Source organism: Rissa tridactyla, chromosome 6, assembly GCF_028500815.1.
Source record: "Rissa tridactyla isolate bRisTri1 chromosome 6, bRisTri1.patW.cur.20221130, whole genome shotgun sequence".
Classification (NCBI taxonomy): Eukaryota; Metazoa; Chordata; class Aves; order Charadriiformes; family Laridae; genus Rissa; species Rissa tridactyla.
The window spans coordinates 45,744,774-45,761,664 of NC_071471.1; the positions used below are offsets into that span (position 1 = coordinate 45,744,774).

Below are 16,891 nucleotides of genomic sequence, written 5' to 3' on the forward strand. Positions count from 1 at the left end.
GACGCCTTGCTTTCCCTCACTCTGCCGCCGCTGAGCCCTTGTGCCACCAGAGCGCGCCCGCGGCGCCATCCGCGGCCAGACCAGGCGGGGGTGGCGCCACCGGAGACCCGCACGGGCCTCCCCCCGCCCGCATACCGCGGCGGGGAGCGGCGGCCCCCCGCGGGCCCACCGGAAGGAAGTGACGAGGCGCTGCAGGCGGCGGCCGCCCTCGAGGGCGCCACACGCACCCCCGCCCGCCCGCCCCGCCGAGTCACCGGCTCCGCCCCCCCCGCGGCGGCCTTAGCGGCGGCGGCCGAGCCCGGCCCGCAGAGCGGCGGCAGGATGACGGCGGCGACGGGCGCGGAGCGGCTTCGCGATGGCAGCTGCCACTTCCAGCGCTCCCGGCTCATCTGGATGATCGCCATCACCTTCGGCATGATCCTCCTCGGCGTAAGGAGCGGCGGGGAGGGGGGCGAGCGCGGCCCGGCCGGGGAGGTGCGGGCCTGCGGCGGCCCCCCGCCGCCCTCGGGGCCGGCGCCCATAGGGACGCCCGTGGGTTTGCTGTGCCCCGGCAAAATACGGTTTTGCTGTATTTCTGTGCTGAAATACTGTTTTGCCGTGCTTCTGTGATGAAATACAGGCCGCGTTCCGAAATACACCGCGGGGGGGAGGAAACCGACGGCGCGGCTTTGGGCAGGCCGGCCCGTGAGGGGGCCGAACGCATCCGTGAAGGAAGTTCTGAGGGGGGGGAAAAAAACCCAAATTAAATACTTGAATTGGGTTGCAAAGTGAAGCCAAGGCGGTGGCCCCGCATCCCTCAACAGGCACAAAATTGGAAGCATGCGGTGCATCAGTAAAACTCGCTCTAGGACAGCTGTCGGTTATAGCAATAAGTAAGGTGCATTTACAGGTGATGGCTTCAGGTATTAACTGGTAGCGTTGTGTGAAAACAGACAAGTTCAGTCACTGTGTAGTCTTGATTTCTAAAAATAGACTTCAGCAAAAATAGGTCAGATTACTGGGGTGGGGGGATTAATGACAGTTTTGATATATCGGACAAGTTTATGAAGGTCATCCATTGACTTTCACGTGTTGTAGTTTTTCTTCTATTTGCACGGATTGGCTACACATAAGAACCACCACTGAAAAAGCGGCGGTCAAGGCAGGCCAAACTGCTCACAAAACAGCTTTTGGACTGTTTCAAGAACCAGAATGAGCTTTAAGCAGATTCCCTGGTTAAATCCACCATCTTGCCACAAGCTCGGCACAGCCCAATTTACACGGTTAGAAACTGCAGCGTTGATACCAGAGGAAAGATAAGCCAGTGTGAGCTTTGTCCCAGCTCAGTGTTTGCCCTGCATCCCCGATGGACTCTGGCGTGCACAGCTCACTGGCTCCCCGCTTCTCCTCCACAGCTTCTTAAAATAAAGGTAGACAGTGAAAAGCACTGCAGACAACTCGGTGACAGGAAGGATACCTGAACACCACACGTATCTTTGGTGTTGGGCTTTGTGCTCAGTGATCTTCTGTGCCCCGTTCAAAAGAGGACAAAATCTGTCATTTTCTTTTTTAAGGACCAAAGGAAGAAAGACTGATCCCCTAGTTATAGATGAGTAGTTATTCTTCCTCCTCAGTCTAGTCATTGTTTGCATTCTTCAGGTCAGTTGCACCAGATTAACTTCTTCAGGACAGAGACAATGTATTTTTTGCTGCTACTGTGTGTAATAGGTAATGAGCTTACAACGTAAATGCCACTTAATGTGCAGGTGCACTCTTGGTACACAGGTGGCAACCTTAAACTTACCGCCTTGGTATCTTGTATGTCAAGGAAAAGAAGTTTCATAGGTTTGAATCTTCTCAAGTAAGCGTGCTTTAGAAGGCTAGTGGTCTTCTTGTTGAAAAATATGGGTCTTAGACAAGGTTAATTGAATGAAAGAGTTTAAATACTATGTATAGATGAGCCCTAAACCATGCTCGACAGACATCGGGGGGTGGGGAGCGACAAGAAAGCTAATCTAAAGGTTATGTTAATAATAACTCTACCATGAACTAAGCTAACTAATTTTTTTATTTATTCTTTTTTTAAAGTGGGTAACGCTTTGGCCTTCAACTATACCTTATAATTATTTGGGAATATTTGGTACCTTCCTTAATTATTTAGTGAAAAACCACCACAAATGGGTATGCTATGGGTAAGTTATATTCGACTGTGTAATTATACTGCATCTCTCCTGTTGCCTCTCTCTGACTCTTCTACTTAGTCTGTGTTAACAAGCTTTCCTGTAACCCAGTTGTTAATTACATTTAAAGGGCTCTCCTTTCAAGCTCATTACAACTAAGGGTGTGGGGTAATAAGTACACAGAAGACTAGACAGGCTACAACCAGTATGAAAGCTTAAAAATTCAACTTAGAATTTGGCATCTGTGTTATTACAGTGAGAAAAGAAAAAAACCTAAGATATTACTTCTGGAGACACTTGTCAGTCCATATGTAAACTTAGATTTGTAACACTTCCTAAAAAGTGGTTCTTTTGTCAAATTGCTACTTAAGTAGCACAATTCTCTTTGGGAATCTTCTTTTTCCAGCTTCAGTTAAAGAACATTTTCTACCCTGCTACTAACTCACCCTGATCCTGTCCACATGAGAAATAACCTGCTGAAAAAACTGCATAGTGCTAAGTTTTGCTGGGTTACACAACATAGTTTTGTTATTTTAACAAAAGAGCTGGAAAACACTTCCCTGTAACCAGATCTCTCACTTGCTGGCTGCCTGTAAAGACAGAGAGACAGCAAGACTCTCATTTATTTCACAATGCATCAAGTAGAAGATAAGCCTTCATCTCTGCTCAGTGCATATTTTGCTTCAGCAAGGTATTGAATTGAAATTGATCCTAACTGAATACCCTGTGTAGCTTTTTTTATTTTTAAAAAACCTTCTACCTGAAAATTTGTAGACCAAGTTTGACTAATCAAGTAATATTATATATTCTGAATCTGTACACACAATTGCTTTCGTAGAACTAAACTTATAAAAACTTCAGTAACTCATTAGGACGACTAAAAATACTTGTGTGAGTAAAAGGGTAGATTCTGGACACTTAACTAGGATTAATTCGTACTGCTTTCACAAAGCATTTGGCTTTTTTGGCTTAATCTAAGTGCTGAAAGTTTTGGAAATGTGCAGTGGGTACTTGAGATGGCAGGTCCAGGTATACTGCATGAGTTACAGTTCCTCTATCTTTTTCAGTGGACTTTAGTTTCTTTTAAGACTATGCATGTTTGGTTTTGGTGTGGTTTTTTTTTCTTCTCCCTTTTTTTCCCCTAAGATAGGAAGCAAGCCTCACTTCTTATGTTAAAGTGATATGTTACTTCTGTGCTTCTAGTTTTAGATTCTCTACACAATGCATCTCTGATACAAGTGTCTTCTGCCTAATTTTCAACAAAATAAAACATGTTTTCTTTTTATTAGGTTCTGGGTATCCTGGTTGATTCATGTAGTAGAAGCCTTCTACGGTGTTAAGTTATGCCAGTAAGTTGTTCCCTCCCCTCACCCCAACACAGATTATCTGAAAAGGATTTGTGATCCAAATGACATAAGCTACAGACTGATTTGGGTGGTTCTCAGTGGCAATATTATTTCAGAGGACACATAAAATTCTTGCTGCAGTGATAGTTTGCTACCTTCCACAAGAGGTTACTGCAAATTCTGCTAGTGGTTACTGTTGTACAGGGTGGCAAAAGCAAGGGGTGGCAACTTGCAGAACTGGGAGCAGCAAGGTTTGCCAGAGCTTGTCCATCTGTCTGTCTCTGAACTCGCTCTTCACTGGGTAACATTGCACTTCAGGAAGCAGAGGGAACAATAGATAGTGTAGAAGTAATCTGATAACTTCAGGTGTTAGAACTTCATCAGATCTTACCTCATTGCAACTTTAAGATTGCTAATTACCTGCTTAAGTGATTGTATCTATATTGTGAGAACACAATTGGATACTTCCATTTGGGGCTATTTAAGACGTACTTGTATCTGCAGGTTTGTGGGATAAAATACTTTGACTAATCAGACTACAAAAGTAAAGCCAGCTTAGTTCTATGTTAGGATAACAAATTATTTGGAAAGGTATTTTGTCCAAACATATAGTCCATCTATTAATTTGAATTTCGTTTGTAATAATTCAGAATAATGTCGCTATTGGTTCTCATGCTCTACAGAGATAATGGCCAGTCTGTTTGCCATTGTAAAAATGATGGTTTTCCACTTTCATTTAGTTCAGTTCACAGCTGTGTCACAGGCCTCTCAGATAACACCCCGTGGAGGCAAAGGGATTTTGTTCCATGGAAAGCTATTCAAGGTCGTTCTCAAGATAATAGAATATGGATGAACGTTTTCTGCCTTCAGAATGGGACTCAGTAACAAATTTTTTACCAGGCTGCAGTTTTAAATTATGTAACTTTGAAGTTAAAACTGATCTGATTCTGTAGATAGAGAAGTACACAGGCTTAAGGTGATTTTTAAGTACGGGGGAACTTGATTACCAGTGAATGTACCAAATGAGTGTATTATAATGAAGTTAAGTAATGACGTTTTACACAGTAGTGTTAAAACCCCTAAGAAAGAGAGCATAGATTGCCTGCCCATCATAACTTCAGGCATACTTCAGTAAACCACTACTTTGCTATGAGCACCAAACACCATATACTTTTTAGTGATGAAAATGATGTCTACTTACAACTATCACAAAGGAGGCATGAGGAAGAACTAGCGAGGAAGCAGATACAAATTTGTTCATCAGTGGTAGTACTGTCATTGGCTGTTGGCCTGTATTTCTGCACATGGTCTCCTCAAGGAAGCTTGCTTTATATAAGCAGGTAAATTTCTTAAGGTCTACTTTGCTAGTTTCTGCACTCATTTGGAAACACTGCAGCTGGGATTACAAAAAGAAGTTTTTCACAGCTGGTCAGTCAATTTAAGAATAAACATTAAGAAATGTTGTGTTAATCAACACTTGCTACACAATCATTTTGTACGTGTAGATGATACAGAACAATTAACAGCTGAACTGTTCTAGCAAAGGTCAATAGGGGGAGCTCCCTCGTAAACTAATGAGTTGGAGCACAGTTAGGCTTGACATAGTTGTGAACTGGAAATGTGAAATCACTTGGGTTTGCTACAATGCTTGTACTTGTTCTTTTCTCTGAAAATTAAGTAGTACCTAACAACAATGAAGTGGAGGAAAAAAAAAAGATAGTTTCTGTAATATACAGAAAAAAATCACATATGCTATGTTAAAACTAACTGACACAGGAAGGTCTGTGCTTTGTAGTCAGGTGTCTTCAGCCCCTGATACAAATTCAGGTAGCAGTGCTCCTGCCCCCTTCATTGCACAGTAATCATCAGGCCTCATTGCCCTGCTAGCATATAGTCTACCTTCAGTGACTGTAGTCAACAAGAAGTTACATACAGGATTGCATATTAAGATTAGTATTAAGCTACTCTGATTTCTTGGTTCTTTGTACCTGAACTTCTAGGATAAGTAATTTCAAATAACATGGGCTGAGATTGCAATTTATATATTATTGAGGAAATTGCATGCATGAAATCTCTGAAAGAACCTTTGTCCCGTAGAGAGCTTAAAGTCACAAGAATACGTATGTTTAGTTAGTACAGAAAATGAGTCTCAGAGGATTGAAATTAATGATGCTGAGATCAAATGTTCTAATCAAGTCTGATATATTAAGAATAAGTAGAAATATCTAACCTTACTTTGTAAGTATCATAGTATAGTCTGCAAGACCATACGATTTTTGACACATTTTATGCTTTTTTAATGTTACAGATCTAAAGGAATCACTGACCCGGCAGTTCAGTTTCATTGGTTCATTCAGACACTTTTATTTGGGTATGCTTCCTTTGGTCTTCTGGTGTCTTACAAACCTTCAGCCAAGAAGCAGTACTAGAAGACAGTGAAAGAAGCCACTTCTCACATTCTTCACCCTCATTTTTCAGAAAATATCCTCACTTACATGTCCGGGTGCTATAATTAGCTAAATTACATTCCTGCTACATGATGCAGTGCCCTTCTACCCAAGTAACTCTCCTTTTACTAAACAAGACAATTATAACTCACGGGGCTCTGTGGATAGTTCAGTAGAAATTCAGCTCATCAGTCTTGGCACTGCCAAAGTGTCATCCCATTTATTATGCCAGAAGCCAGTTTTTGGCACGGACTGTATAGTCTGATTGTCATTGAAAAGTCCCTGACAGCTGGTGGTCGTGGTTGATAGGTTACCTTTACATGGGGAGGAATTTTCTGCTGCAACAGGGAGAGTTACTTACAGCCACAAGGCAACTTGCACCTGTTCGGTGATAGGACTTAAGTTTACCTATATTTTCTCTACAGGTCAGGCTTGTTGTTGTTGTTAGAGCCTGGTCTTTGTACTTTCTTTTGTCAGCTTATTTTCTTCCACAAAGGACAGACCACTTTATTGCTGCAGGCACATTAAAAAGACCAAGTCTCAGTTCAGGTTGAGGTACAGTGATGAGCTTAGATACGTGAAGCGCTTTAACTTGGTTAAATACGTGTGCCTTAAATTTCATGCAGCGTGACCTCATCTTTTGAATGAAGATTTTAATCTTTGAGTTAGTACAGCATAAAGTAGTAATCCTATAGCTTTGAGGGCAGCTTTTCTGAAAGTAATTTATTATCCAAGAATCCAAGAAAATCCAAGAAAAAGGAAAAAAATCAATTAGCATTCCAAAATCTAGCTGAAAAATTTATATTTGTGAATGAAATTAGATGTAGTGATTAAACATACATCAGATGTCCTGAAGTCTATGTTTGAGAGACCATCTTAAGCACCCCTCAGGGTACTTCCTATACTATGTGTAGTGAGCCTTTTATCATATTGTCTTTTACTTTTGATTATTTGAACAAGAATTTAGTCTTTCTTGTTTTAGCACTTTTAAAAGTAATACCTATTTAAAATACTAGCTATAGCATGGGGGCAGGTTTTACCATGCCGCCTTTGGTGCTACTGTTCTGGAAGAAAGGACAAGAAAAGGTTGCTCTTCCTCTAACGAAGACCTCCACGAGGCAGGAACCTACAGTACCTACAGACTGTAACACTTCTGATGGAGAAGTCTTATTCAAGACTTCTGGTACATAAGTTTTGTATGTATACCAAGACTGGGTACATAAAGTTTTTGCTTTTCAGTTGGTACGGAAAGCATGAAGAACTGAAGGGTTTGAAACAGTGGTTTTATTTTTATTTCTTTTTTAAATGACAAACTGATAACATTTTGTGGAGAAGTAGAAACTCATTTAATGGCGAGAAATCCAACAGAAGTGTCAAGAGCCTGAGCTATGTTTTACTGTGTAACCTTTTATCTTAGTCTGTGACCCTGTAATAAAGATATAAAAAAGTGAAAAAGTTGGTTTGCTTTTTAATTTATCCTGAAAGTAAATGTCTGTACAAAGTATACAGACATCATCTTTACACTGCTATCAGTATTCACACTTGGCACATATAGGATCAGCTGGCTGTATAAGTTCCAGAGCAAGTCCCACAGACATCTAGAATTTCTAATGGGACAAGGTATAGATGTGACTTGTCTCAAAAAAAAAAAAATTTCTCCATGGCACTAATCACATATGGGTGTAATACCTTGCGTTTCAAGATGAATTCTAATGGAATGCTTAGTAAGCATTAACTTAAAAATGTGAAGGGATAGAAGGAATAACTTTGGCTCAACATTTTCCTGGTAGTGCTCTGTACAGAGGAGAAGGTGTGACAGTAACACCAAGGCTAGTTAAGCACTTTGGAGAGGTGGTAAAAGACCTCTTAATATGCATTTTTTCTGGTTCTCATTTCCCACTATTCGCTTTCCGTCAGTGAAGCTGTGAAAAAGGTCAGAACCACTACGCTACCTTCCCTTCCTGCAACCAAGCACAGGTGATGCTCACCGTCCCAGCCCTTCAGCCAGGGCTCTGCAGTAGCTATAGGTAAATCACAGCTCTGGGAAGTTGACAGCTTGCTCTTAGACTCAACTTAATTGGAAGGGCTTCCCTTCAGAGAGGCGATGGTAAGAGCTTCCTCAATGCAGCCCAAGGAAGCTATAAATAGAAAAAAAAAAAAAGGTAGAACTGGCAGTAGTTCGGTTTTTCCACCTATATATATATTCATATTTTTAAATTTTTTTTAACAAGTATTTTCTCTCAGCCGCTGTCCCAGAGCTGCAAGAGGCACTGCTGCCTGTCTTTTAATGTTTTTGAAGCCCTTGCAATCCCAAACTCAAAATCCAAGAAGTGTGGGATAAGCAATGCTGACCAGCTTTTAGTACAAAATAGCCTTGAGGAAAAGAAACAAACCCGCAGAATGCCAAGATTCAAAATAATTTTGAGATAATGTTTCTGAATATTTGTTCATAGCATCCCTAACATTGCATACAGCAAGATAAACACACCTTAAGCGTGAATCCAAGGCAGCAACTCAGTAAGCCCATGAAGAGACATAAATTCATGGCTGGTAACAGGCTCTTTGGAAAAAGCACTGGTTACACCAGGCATAAGCATTTCTCCAGGCTATCCTAATAGCGACAATAAAGGATTACTCTTAATCACGTAGAGCAATTCTTTCCGCTGCAATCAAAGTACCTCTTCCACAACATAAAGGGAAGGCGACAGAGCTGAACCCTTAAGTTCCTGAGTGTCCAACCATCACACCAACACCCAACCCGCCCCGCCTGCCGAAAGAGGACGCTTGCAAATGTTAATATTTCACTGTTTAAAACGTTACTTCCCACCAAAAGGAAGGTCAAACGAAATCTAGAGAAGGGCTTTTGCTATTAAACTCCGCTAAGTAAGAAGGTAAATCACAAAGAAAGCTGAGAAAGGTTTTCAGGTTGATATTTCTGCCAACCAGGCTGCTGACAGTACTGAAGAGGAACAAGTGCTGTTTAACCATCCATTTCAAATTGAAACCATAAGAAAAAACCCACCCTTGCTACGAAAGCCTATGTGCAAAACGAGGTATGCTTTATGCTAATAATGTAAAATAGACGCTGAAAAAATTTTAAACAAAGGTGCCTGCTTTTTCTCAGCGTGTACCAAAATAAGGCATTATGTATTTGACCTGCATTGGTGATCAAAAGGAATCACTTCATACAAGTTGCAAATAATCACATTGCTTAAAACAGTGCTTTTGTGCTGTGATTACTTGGTAAATTTTTTGCAGGAGAAAACACTTGGAAACTACGCTGATCTATTTCACCTTTAAATCATAATATATGGAAATAAGAGTAATATACTTAAAGTTGAATCATCTCCAGATCAGCGTGTTTGGCAAATCACTGCTCAAGTGGAGCTGTGTTGACAAGAAGCTGTGTTAGGAAATGCAGCATTAGCTTAGAAGTTTTGCTGAGCGCAAAGAGAAGCAATGAGACATCTCCCATCTGTTTCCAAGGACTATTTCTAAAGCCTTAAGGGCAGTCGCTCATTTTTGCAAGGGAGTTATGAAAAAACCCTCTCAGAACCACAAGATATTGTCTTGCTTTGCCTTTCTTCCATTCTGACCTAGATCTTTCTAAATGCAGCAACAGGAGTCAACTGGGCCAGGCTTTGGAAATAAATACCCAAGCGTTGGTTCATTAACAACGTTTAATTTGTCCTGGGGCTGGGCAGCTGCTCCCCTGAATGGCAACAGGGCCCAGTTGACGCCGGGGGAATGGCCTCATTGGCCGTTGGGGTAGAGTCTGCGGTAAGTTTGACCTCTATAAGCAAGGTCTTCAAAGTCCTACAGTCTGCTGCTTGTGGGCACCCTGGCACGATCTCTGGGGTGGGGTGGGGTGGCAGAAATCACAGACCTTCTACAGAAATAGAGTAGATTTTAGAGGACCGTGTTATGGAAAGCAAGTGTTACCTCACTGAGTTGAAGGCTTCCAGGCAAACAACTGTTGCAAAGAAAAAAGTAACTAATGCAGTAATGTTTCCAGGAATGAGAGAATCTGAATTATATGTTCCTTCTGTATTTATACCTCATGTTTGAATAAAGAGAGGAAAACAACAGTTCACATTTTGTAATTACATTGCTGTTGTATAGGAGCCCTGGTTAATGAGGCTGTCAGTCCCACTTCACTATTTACGAGGCTACGCAGTTTGAAAAAATCCTTTACTTGTTTGCTTGTTAATTACAAACCTGTACGCTTTTATTGCCCTACCCCCCAGCAGGTGATCTCCAAATACAAAGTAAAGAGACATTTATAGAGGGTTTTTTTAATGACTCCACTCATTTGAGGACTTAATTAAAACTTTTGGCATATGGCCAACAGCCTATACACTCAGTTTATCTTGCCAGCAACACGTTTATTCGGACTGGTGCCTGTACGCAAAGCCTGCGTGAACGGCTCAAGAAGTTGCCGTGGTTTGTGGAAAGCACAAGAAACAAAAACTCCCTCAACGTTTCCTTTACTTTCACTCTTCAGAGGACACACAAGTAGCGCAATCCATGTACCGTACTAGACCTTACCCAGGCCCTGCCACTCCAAGCAGAGCTACAGCACGTGTGTGACTGGGAAGGGGAGAGAGGTACAAAGAACACCACCGTATCAAGTACCAGCATTCTTCGAGACCGTTCTCTTAAAGAAAAGCCCCTTTGGTGCCCCTTGAGGGAACAGACAGGGAGACCAATTTACTGAGTCTAGAAACCACACAAGTTAAATTGTCCTTCTAAAGACACTCCAGACTCCTTATCAAAAGAAAAACCACATGCAAATGACACCCTTCTCCACAAATTTCAGAAGCACAAAAGATTTAAAAGTTCATAGATGCATAAATAAATAAAGACAAGTAAGAGTACCTGCATTTAGATCTTTCAGGCAACAGCAGAGCTGAGCCCCCTCACCAACCTTCCCCTCAGGGCAGGGCGAGCCCCTCATATCCTCTCTGTGGATGCACTCAGGTGTGGCTGATCTGGCTCTGTCCCTTAAGGACGCTTCCTTTCTTCCTTGGAAGTCTCTGAGGACTCTTCCTTTCTTCAGAGAAATAAGCTATATGGGTTCAGGGTCGCTGTTGTTGTGTATGAATGTTATTGTATTACTTCCAAGCATTCACGTTTTATTACAGTGTTTTCCAAGCACAGCCACCAATTTGCGCAGCAGCTTTATATAAAATAAATAAATAAAGTGCTTTTGAACAATGGGAAATTCATCAGCTCAGGAGGGCACGGCATTCAGCGGGATTCCCCCTCCATTGGGATATAGCAAAAATTTGGGAGTACATGGAAGCAAAGGTCTGTAATAGACAGAAACTCTGCAAACTTCAACATCCTACAAATGGCAGACTACTCACAATTAAACAAACAGCAAAGAAGGTGTCAGCAGTACCAAAGCCATCAAATAAATGACTGACAGGAATTATTGTCCAACCCTGGAGTCTTGCCGGTTCCTTTTCCCATCACTAAAGCACACGTGTAGGTCTGGATCTAGCAAAACTTTGATACAGCATGTCAAACACACTTACTGCATTTTGGGCTGGGAAGAAGGAACACACGTTTCTAAATCTTCCCAAAGAAGTAGGCTTAATGGTGAGGTGCTACTTGTAAGGACACGCCACCTGCACGGGGAGATGAACTTCTGATGCTAGGCAAACACATACTGGCAGAGCTTTAGATGTTAGTCCACAGCTAATGGCACCTGGCTGAAGAAATTCAGGCATCAATGTGGGAAGTGGTTTTGTTTCAATTAAAGATATGCCTTGTTTGCATCAGTCCTTGGAAAAAGTTGTGCCGTGTCCCTGACAAACCTTGGGTTCATAGGGCTGCTCCCGAAGCTGAGTAGCTTAGCTCTGGTGGGAATGTGTGGGACAAGGCATCCTCTTCCACTGGAGACATGAATATGGATTTTAGCTGGTGGAGTCTGCTGCACCCTGAAATTTAAGGACTGGTTTACCCAATTTCACAATATTTCTGGTGTGCACCTCTGAGATGCGATTCACCAGATATAACACAAACTTAATAGACCCACACAAGCCCAGCCTAGGATACCTCTGCACCCAGACTCTACACACTGCCCAGGAACGCAGCCAGGTACAGGCAAGGTGGTATTCCCACCTGGCCCAGCACGGGAAAGTCTCTTTCCAAGCCAGAAAGGAGAGACACTTACCCGGCCACGCTGGCCAGCAGTCTGCAGTCTGGCAGGCTCCCGTCCCACTCCGCAGGGCAGAGCAGCAGTCCTGCCCCGCTGGGCTCACCTCCCCGGCAGCCCGGATGACATGGATTTCGTGTTGACGTCAACGACAGAGAAAGAAAAAAAAACAAACTCTGAATTTATAATGCAAGGCTGCTATCAGTACCATGTGAGAGAATGACAAATCTTTCATTGCTGAGGCGGCATAGCATAATTTTAATTATTTTTTGAATAAATACAATGCTTAGATTTACATTTTGCTGATTTAAGAGTTTGTGAAATTTTTACATGATCATTAAAGTTATTTTTTTTCAAGGTACATAAGAACACTCTATATAAAAATACATCTTTAAATGAAACATTTAAAAACACATTATTAGATCTTTGAAATGCCCTAGTCCTATTATATTTTGTAATGCAAAAAGGTTAGCAGCACAGAGTTTTCAGTATTCTTTACAATTGCATACATTCATTCAAATGTTTAATTTTGATTTTTCTTTTCCTTTCAAAGTATTTCATCCTGTCTTTAAAGCCAGTGGACTTGCATAAAAGCAATATAGAATGGAAGTCAACTCTGGTATCATTATATTCATATGTAAAGTGTTCACCACCGAAGAGTGATTTACAATTTATGTTTATACTTAACAAAATAAAAATAGAATTAAACTGCATATATCATGTTTGACATTTTAAGTAACTTCTAGACATCGCTTTCCTTTTTTTTTTCCTTAAAACACATTTTCAAAAATCATAGAGTGTTTTTGAGTGCATTGAATTTTGGTTGCCCTGTCTGCTACCTCTCTTGCCCCAGTTTTGTGAAGACTTGCTAAACGCAGTTCCCACTGATTAGAAAAGAAGCTGTTAATGCTCTGAGCTTCTAAAAAAATAAAGTCCAGGGTAATGCAGGGTGATAACCCAAGGACTCGGACAGCAGAAGCTGTTGGCCACTACTGAGAACTTTGGTTATAAAGTCCCATTTTCTTCTGAGACATCCTCAAAATTTCGTGAGACTTTTGCCAAGAGAAATGAGAGGATAATTAGACCCTTATTTATAGTGATTTTATGTCCCCAAATCTGCTCTTCATGATGTGATCCCTTGCATGTTTCAATGGAAGTAGCACGTACACAATATGTAGTCTGTCATCACATATTTCTGTACGGATTTCTTCAACTCTTCTGACCATGAAGAAAGGAGTTGTGTCTGACAGGCTGTGATTTACAGGATGCATTCTGGAGACCAGGGCCTGTGTCCATCGTTCCGGATGGCAAGAAGGGAAAGAAACTAACCATTGGGGCATCAATAGTTTTTGGTTCCACGTGCAAACCAACACTGTCCTTCCAAAAATAGACCAAATCAGTGAACTTCTATTATTTGTCCACTATTTGTGAGAGTCTCTTCTCTACTCCTGCTCCTTCATCAGCCACAAGAAGGAGGAATCAACAGACTCTTTCCCAGAAAAAAATACTGCAGAGATAGCCAGAATGCTGCCCTCTTTGTCCCACCTTGCAGGCACAAATTATAGATACAGCTGGATATCCATAAGTAGTAGATACAAAATAGATGAGATCTGCGTAAGATTTGATATGCGGTTAATTCTTTTCAGTCCATAGGGACCTTGCTCTAACGCTCCGGATGATGCCCTTCCCAGCCTACTGACGGACTAGGGTTAAGAGAGGGCAGAGAAAGCTTTCACCTACCCCAGGCCATCTGTCCTTCCACACGTGACTTCTTGGTTGTGCTTTAGAGACAAGTTTCCCACTGAAGAACCAGGAAAGGAAATGTACTAGCAAGCACATTCCGAACTGCAGGGGAGGACTAAAGATGGAAGCTCAATTTATAAATCGCAATTTGACAACAAAGGAGCATCACTATGGGCTTGCAGCATCTTTCTCCCCAAAAAGCTATAGTAGAAGTTGGTTTTCATGGACACCTAGCAACACCTCACCCAGCTCTGCACGTGGGAACTGGAATGATTTGGTCCCACGCAGCCCCTGGAGATGCTCACTCTGACCCTGCTGTGTTTTCATTTGGGCTCTGCTGGGGCACTGCAGAATGTATCATATTTGTTTTACATACTTGATTATTAACTTGATATGCTAGAGGCAGGATTAAGACCTCTCATTAAAATACCTACACCCAAAATTCGGATCAAGCCTGATTAAATTTAGCCAAGTGGAATGGCATATATTGGCTCTGTTGCAGCTGGCCTTAAATTGAACTTTGCCCAAGTGGAAAGGCAACTGTTGTATGCACAGTCAGAAGTGGGCCTGAATTTCTCTTACATTTTTTGCCATCCCACTCTGTTACTGTATCAGTTGGTCTCTGCCTGTAGTGATGAAAATGGTATTTAGGTCAATGTGTTCTTTCTTAATTGCATTAGCCACGTGCCTAAGACTTAGGCTTCCTCTTCTCCCAGCACTGCCTTTGGCTATTAACGTGTGGTCTTTAAATATATTTCACTCTTAACAGTGAACTTAATCTGTCAGGTGAGATGGATAGAGTCTGTTTCAGGCAGACTAAGATGATCAGTGGAACGCTAATTACAAAATTCGGACGGGTGGAGAGACCCCTTTTTATAAAGAAACACGAGCCATTTTATATGCTACTTTTTATACTGAGGGAAGAGTTACATTTGTATTCTGCATATGAGGTCTAATTATATTCAGAATATGTTTGTTTTTTTTTTTTTTTTTAATTGCCACAACATCTTTTGGAACTTTACTTTATAAATAGCATCATTTTCCCTTGGGGGGAGTGGGGTGGGGGGGAAGTACAATATTGGCTTTTATCTTCCAAGGGTTTTTTTTGTGTTTAAATTGCATTTTATCAGCATAATTTTTCCCACACATGATAACAAAGATCAGAACAGAAGTGTGCTCAGACCCACACCCACACACGTTTATATATCTCTTGAAGCAGATTCAGCAAATGGAGAACTGCTTCTGGCTTGGAAATGAAAAATTAGTCTGTTAGTAGTATGGCAAAGTCCAGCAGAAGAAGCTGCATTACTTTAACTAGGGCATCAAAATCAAAAGACCTCTGAGAGGTCTATATGCCTTCTCTGTGTTTATTTATTGAATGCCATTGGATCCTACATACTAGCCAAAATCCAGACAGCCAGCTGACAATGAATTATTGAATTCCAACACCAGCAGAGACTAGAAGTTTCCCTTAGCTAAGCTAAAGTTTGGAGTTTAACTTTATTCCGAAGGACATTCACTACTTTTTGAGCAGGAAATAAGTATCTTGAAACTATTCGCTAACTGTTCAGCTTTGAAAACCAATATTTGTTCTGAATGCCTCAAGATTAGGGCTCTGTGAAATACTTGTGAGAGGACCTCGGCCCTTTCCCTTGTGCTGTGCCCATCACCGCTCGGTCCAGGCAGCTGTGGGGTAGCGTTCCAAGAGCGCGTTCCTCAGCTGGGCCGCATGGATCTTGTCTCTGGTCTCCACGGTGCAAGTGACCTGGGAAAAGAATTAGGAACATTCCTGAAGGCATGGCAGCGATCTCAGACAAAGGCATTTCCAACTCAATCCTAAAATACGCTCGTAAAAGCAAAATGATCAGTTCAACGTGAAAACTCTGGACCACACGTCCCCTCTCTATGTAGGTAAAACTGACATTGCAGACATCTGGGGCTCTTCCAGCCCTTCTGCATGGTCTAAAAACCTTCCAACAGCCCAACTTTATTGCCTTCAAAGTTTGAAGAAGATAGGCTGATCCTTTGCTGGCTCGTGGGCAAGTACTTGTCTGTTGTTGGCCTCCCTGAAGTCATCCATCCATTAACAGCTTCTCTTTTCCGTTCCTTGGGGTATGTACGTGGTGCGGCTGTCACCTCACCCCATTTCCCATGTTTCTGGGCAGTGTTTGTTCCATCCTTCAAGCTTTTGTATTGGTTTGCATGGCAAGGTTTTGGTAGCAGGGGGGCTTACAGGGGTGGCTTCTGCGAGAAACTGCTAGAAGCTTCTGCTATGTCTGCCAGAGCCAATGCCAGCCAGCTCCAAGACAGACCCACCACTGGCCAAGGCTTAGACCATCAGCAATGGTGGTAGCACTTTGGGGGTAACATATTTAAGAAGGGGGGGAGGGAGGGGAAGCAACCCAGCAATTGCACCCAGACAGAGGAGTAAGAATATGTGAAAGCAACAACCCTGCCAACACCCAGGTCAGCGAAGAAGGAGGGGAGGAGGTGCTCCAAGCGCTGGAGCAGAGATTCCCCTGCAGCCCACAGAGGTTCACGGTGGAGCAGATATCCACCTGCAGCCTGTGGAGGACCCCACACTGGAGCAGATGGATGCCCGAAGGAGGTTGTGAACCCATGGAGACCCTGCGCTGGAGCAGGCTCCTGGCAGGACCTCTGGACCCATGGAGAGAGGAGCCCACACTGGAGGAGGTTTGCTGGCAGGACTTATGACCCCATGGGGGACCCACGCTGGAGCAGTCTGTTCCTGAAGGACTGCACCCCATGGAAGAGACCCACGCCGGAGCAGTTTGTGAAGAACTGCAGCCCATGGGAAGGACTCACGTTGGAGAAGTTAATGGAGAGCTGTCTCCTGTGGGACAGACCCGCACACTGGAGCAAGGAAAGAGTGTGAGGAGCCCTCCCCCTGAGGAGGAAGGAGCAGCAGAGACAACGTGTCATGAACTGACCACAACTCCCATTCCCTGTCCCCCTGTGCTGCTCGGAGTGGGGGCAGGTGGAGAAATGGGGAGTGAAACCGAGCCTGGGAAG

At 42.7% G+C, this 16,891-nt stretch overlaps 2 protein-coding genes across 5 annotated transcripts in view; one reads left to right on the forward strand and one right to left on the reverse strand.

Annotated features, from left to right (window-relative positions):
• The first annotated feature begins 250 nt into the window (after positions 1-250).
• On the forward strand, positions 251-7,407 carry TMEM254 (transmembrane protein 254). The gene is made up of 4 exons (XM_054206311.1): positions 251-429; positions 2,068-2,171; positions 3,449-3,508; positions 5,814-7,407. The coding sequence occupies exons 1-4, from the start codon at positions 322-324 to the stop codon at positions 5,932-5,934; spliced, it is 393 nt and encodes a 130-aa protein (XP_054062286.1). The 5' UTR covers positions 251-321; the 3' UTR covers positions 5,935-7,407.
• A 5,051-nt stretch (positions 7,408-12,458) lies between these two features.
• The window catches only part of LOC128911421 (L-threonine dehydratase catabolic TdcB-like), a 34,731-nt gene continuing 30,298 nt past the window's right edge, over positions 12,459-16,891 (reverse strand). For all 4 annotated transcript variants that reach the window (XM_054206309.1, XM_054206308.1, XM_054206307.1 and 1 more), the window contains one exon: positions 12,459-15,623. In XM_054206309.1, the coding sequence (XP_054062284.1) occupies positions 15,525-15,623 (99 nt within the window). In that variant the 3' untranslated portion in view covers positions 12,459-15,524. The remainder of the gene's footprint in view (positions 15,624-16,891) is intronic.

Excerpts from the sequence above, each read along its gene's own strand:
- TMEM254 (XM_054206311.1), top strand. The coding sequence starts at position 322 with ATGACGGCGGCGACGGGCGCGGAGCGGCTTCGCGATGGCAGCTGCCAC. Across the intron at positions 430-2,067 it reads TCGGCATGATCCTCCTCGGC|TGGGTAACGCTTTGGCCTTC; the intron begins GTAAGGAGCGGC and ends CTTTTTTTAAAG. Across the intron at positions 2,172-3,448 it reads CACAAATGGGTATGCTATGG|GTTCTGGGTATCCTGGTTGA; the intron begins GTAAGTTATATT and ends TCTTTTTATTAG.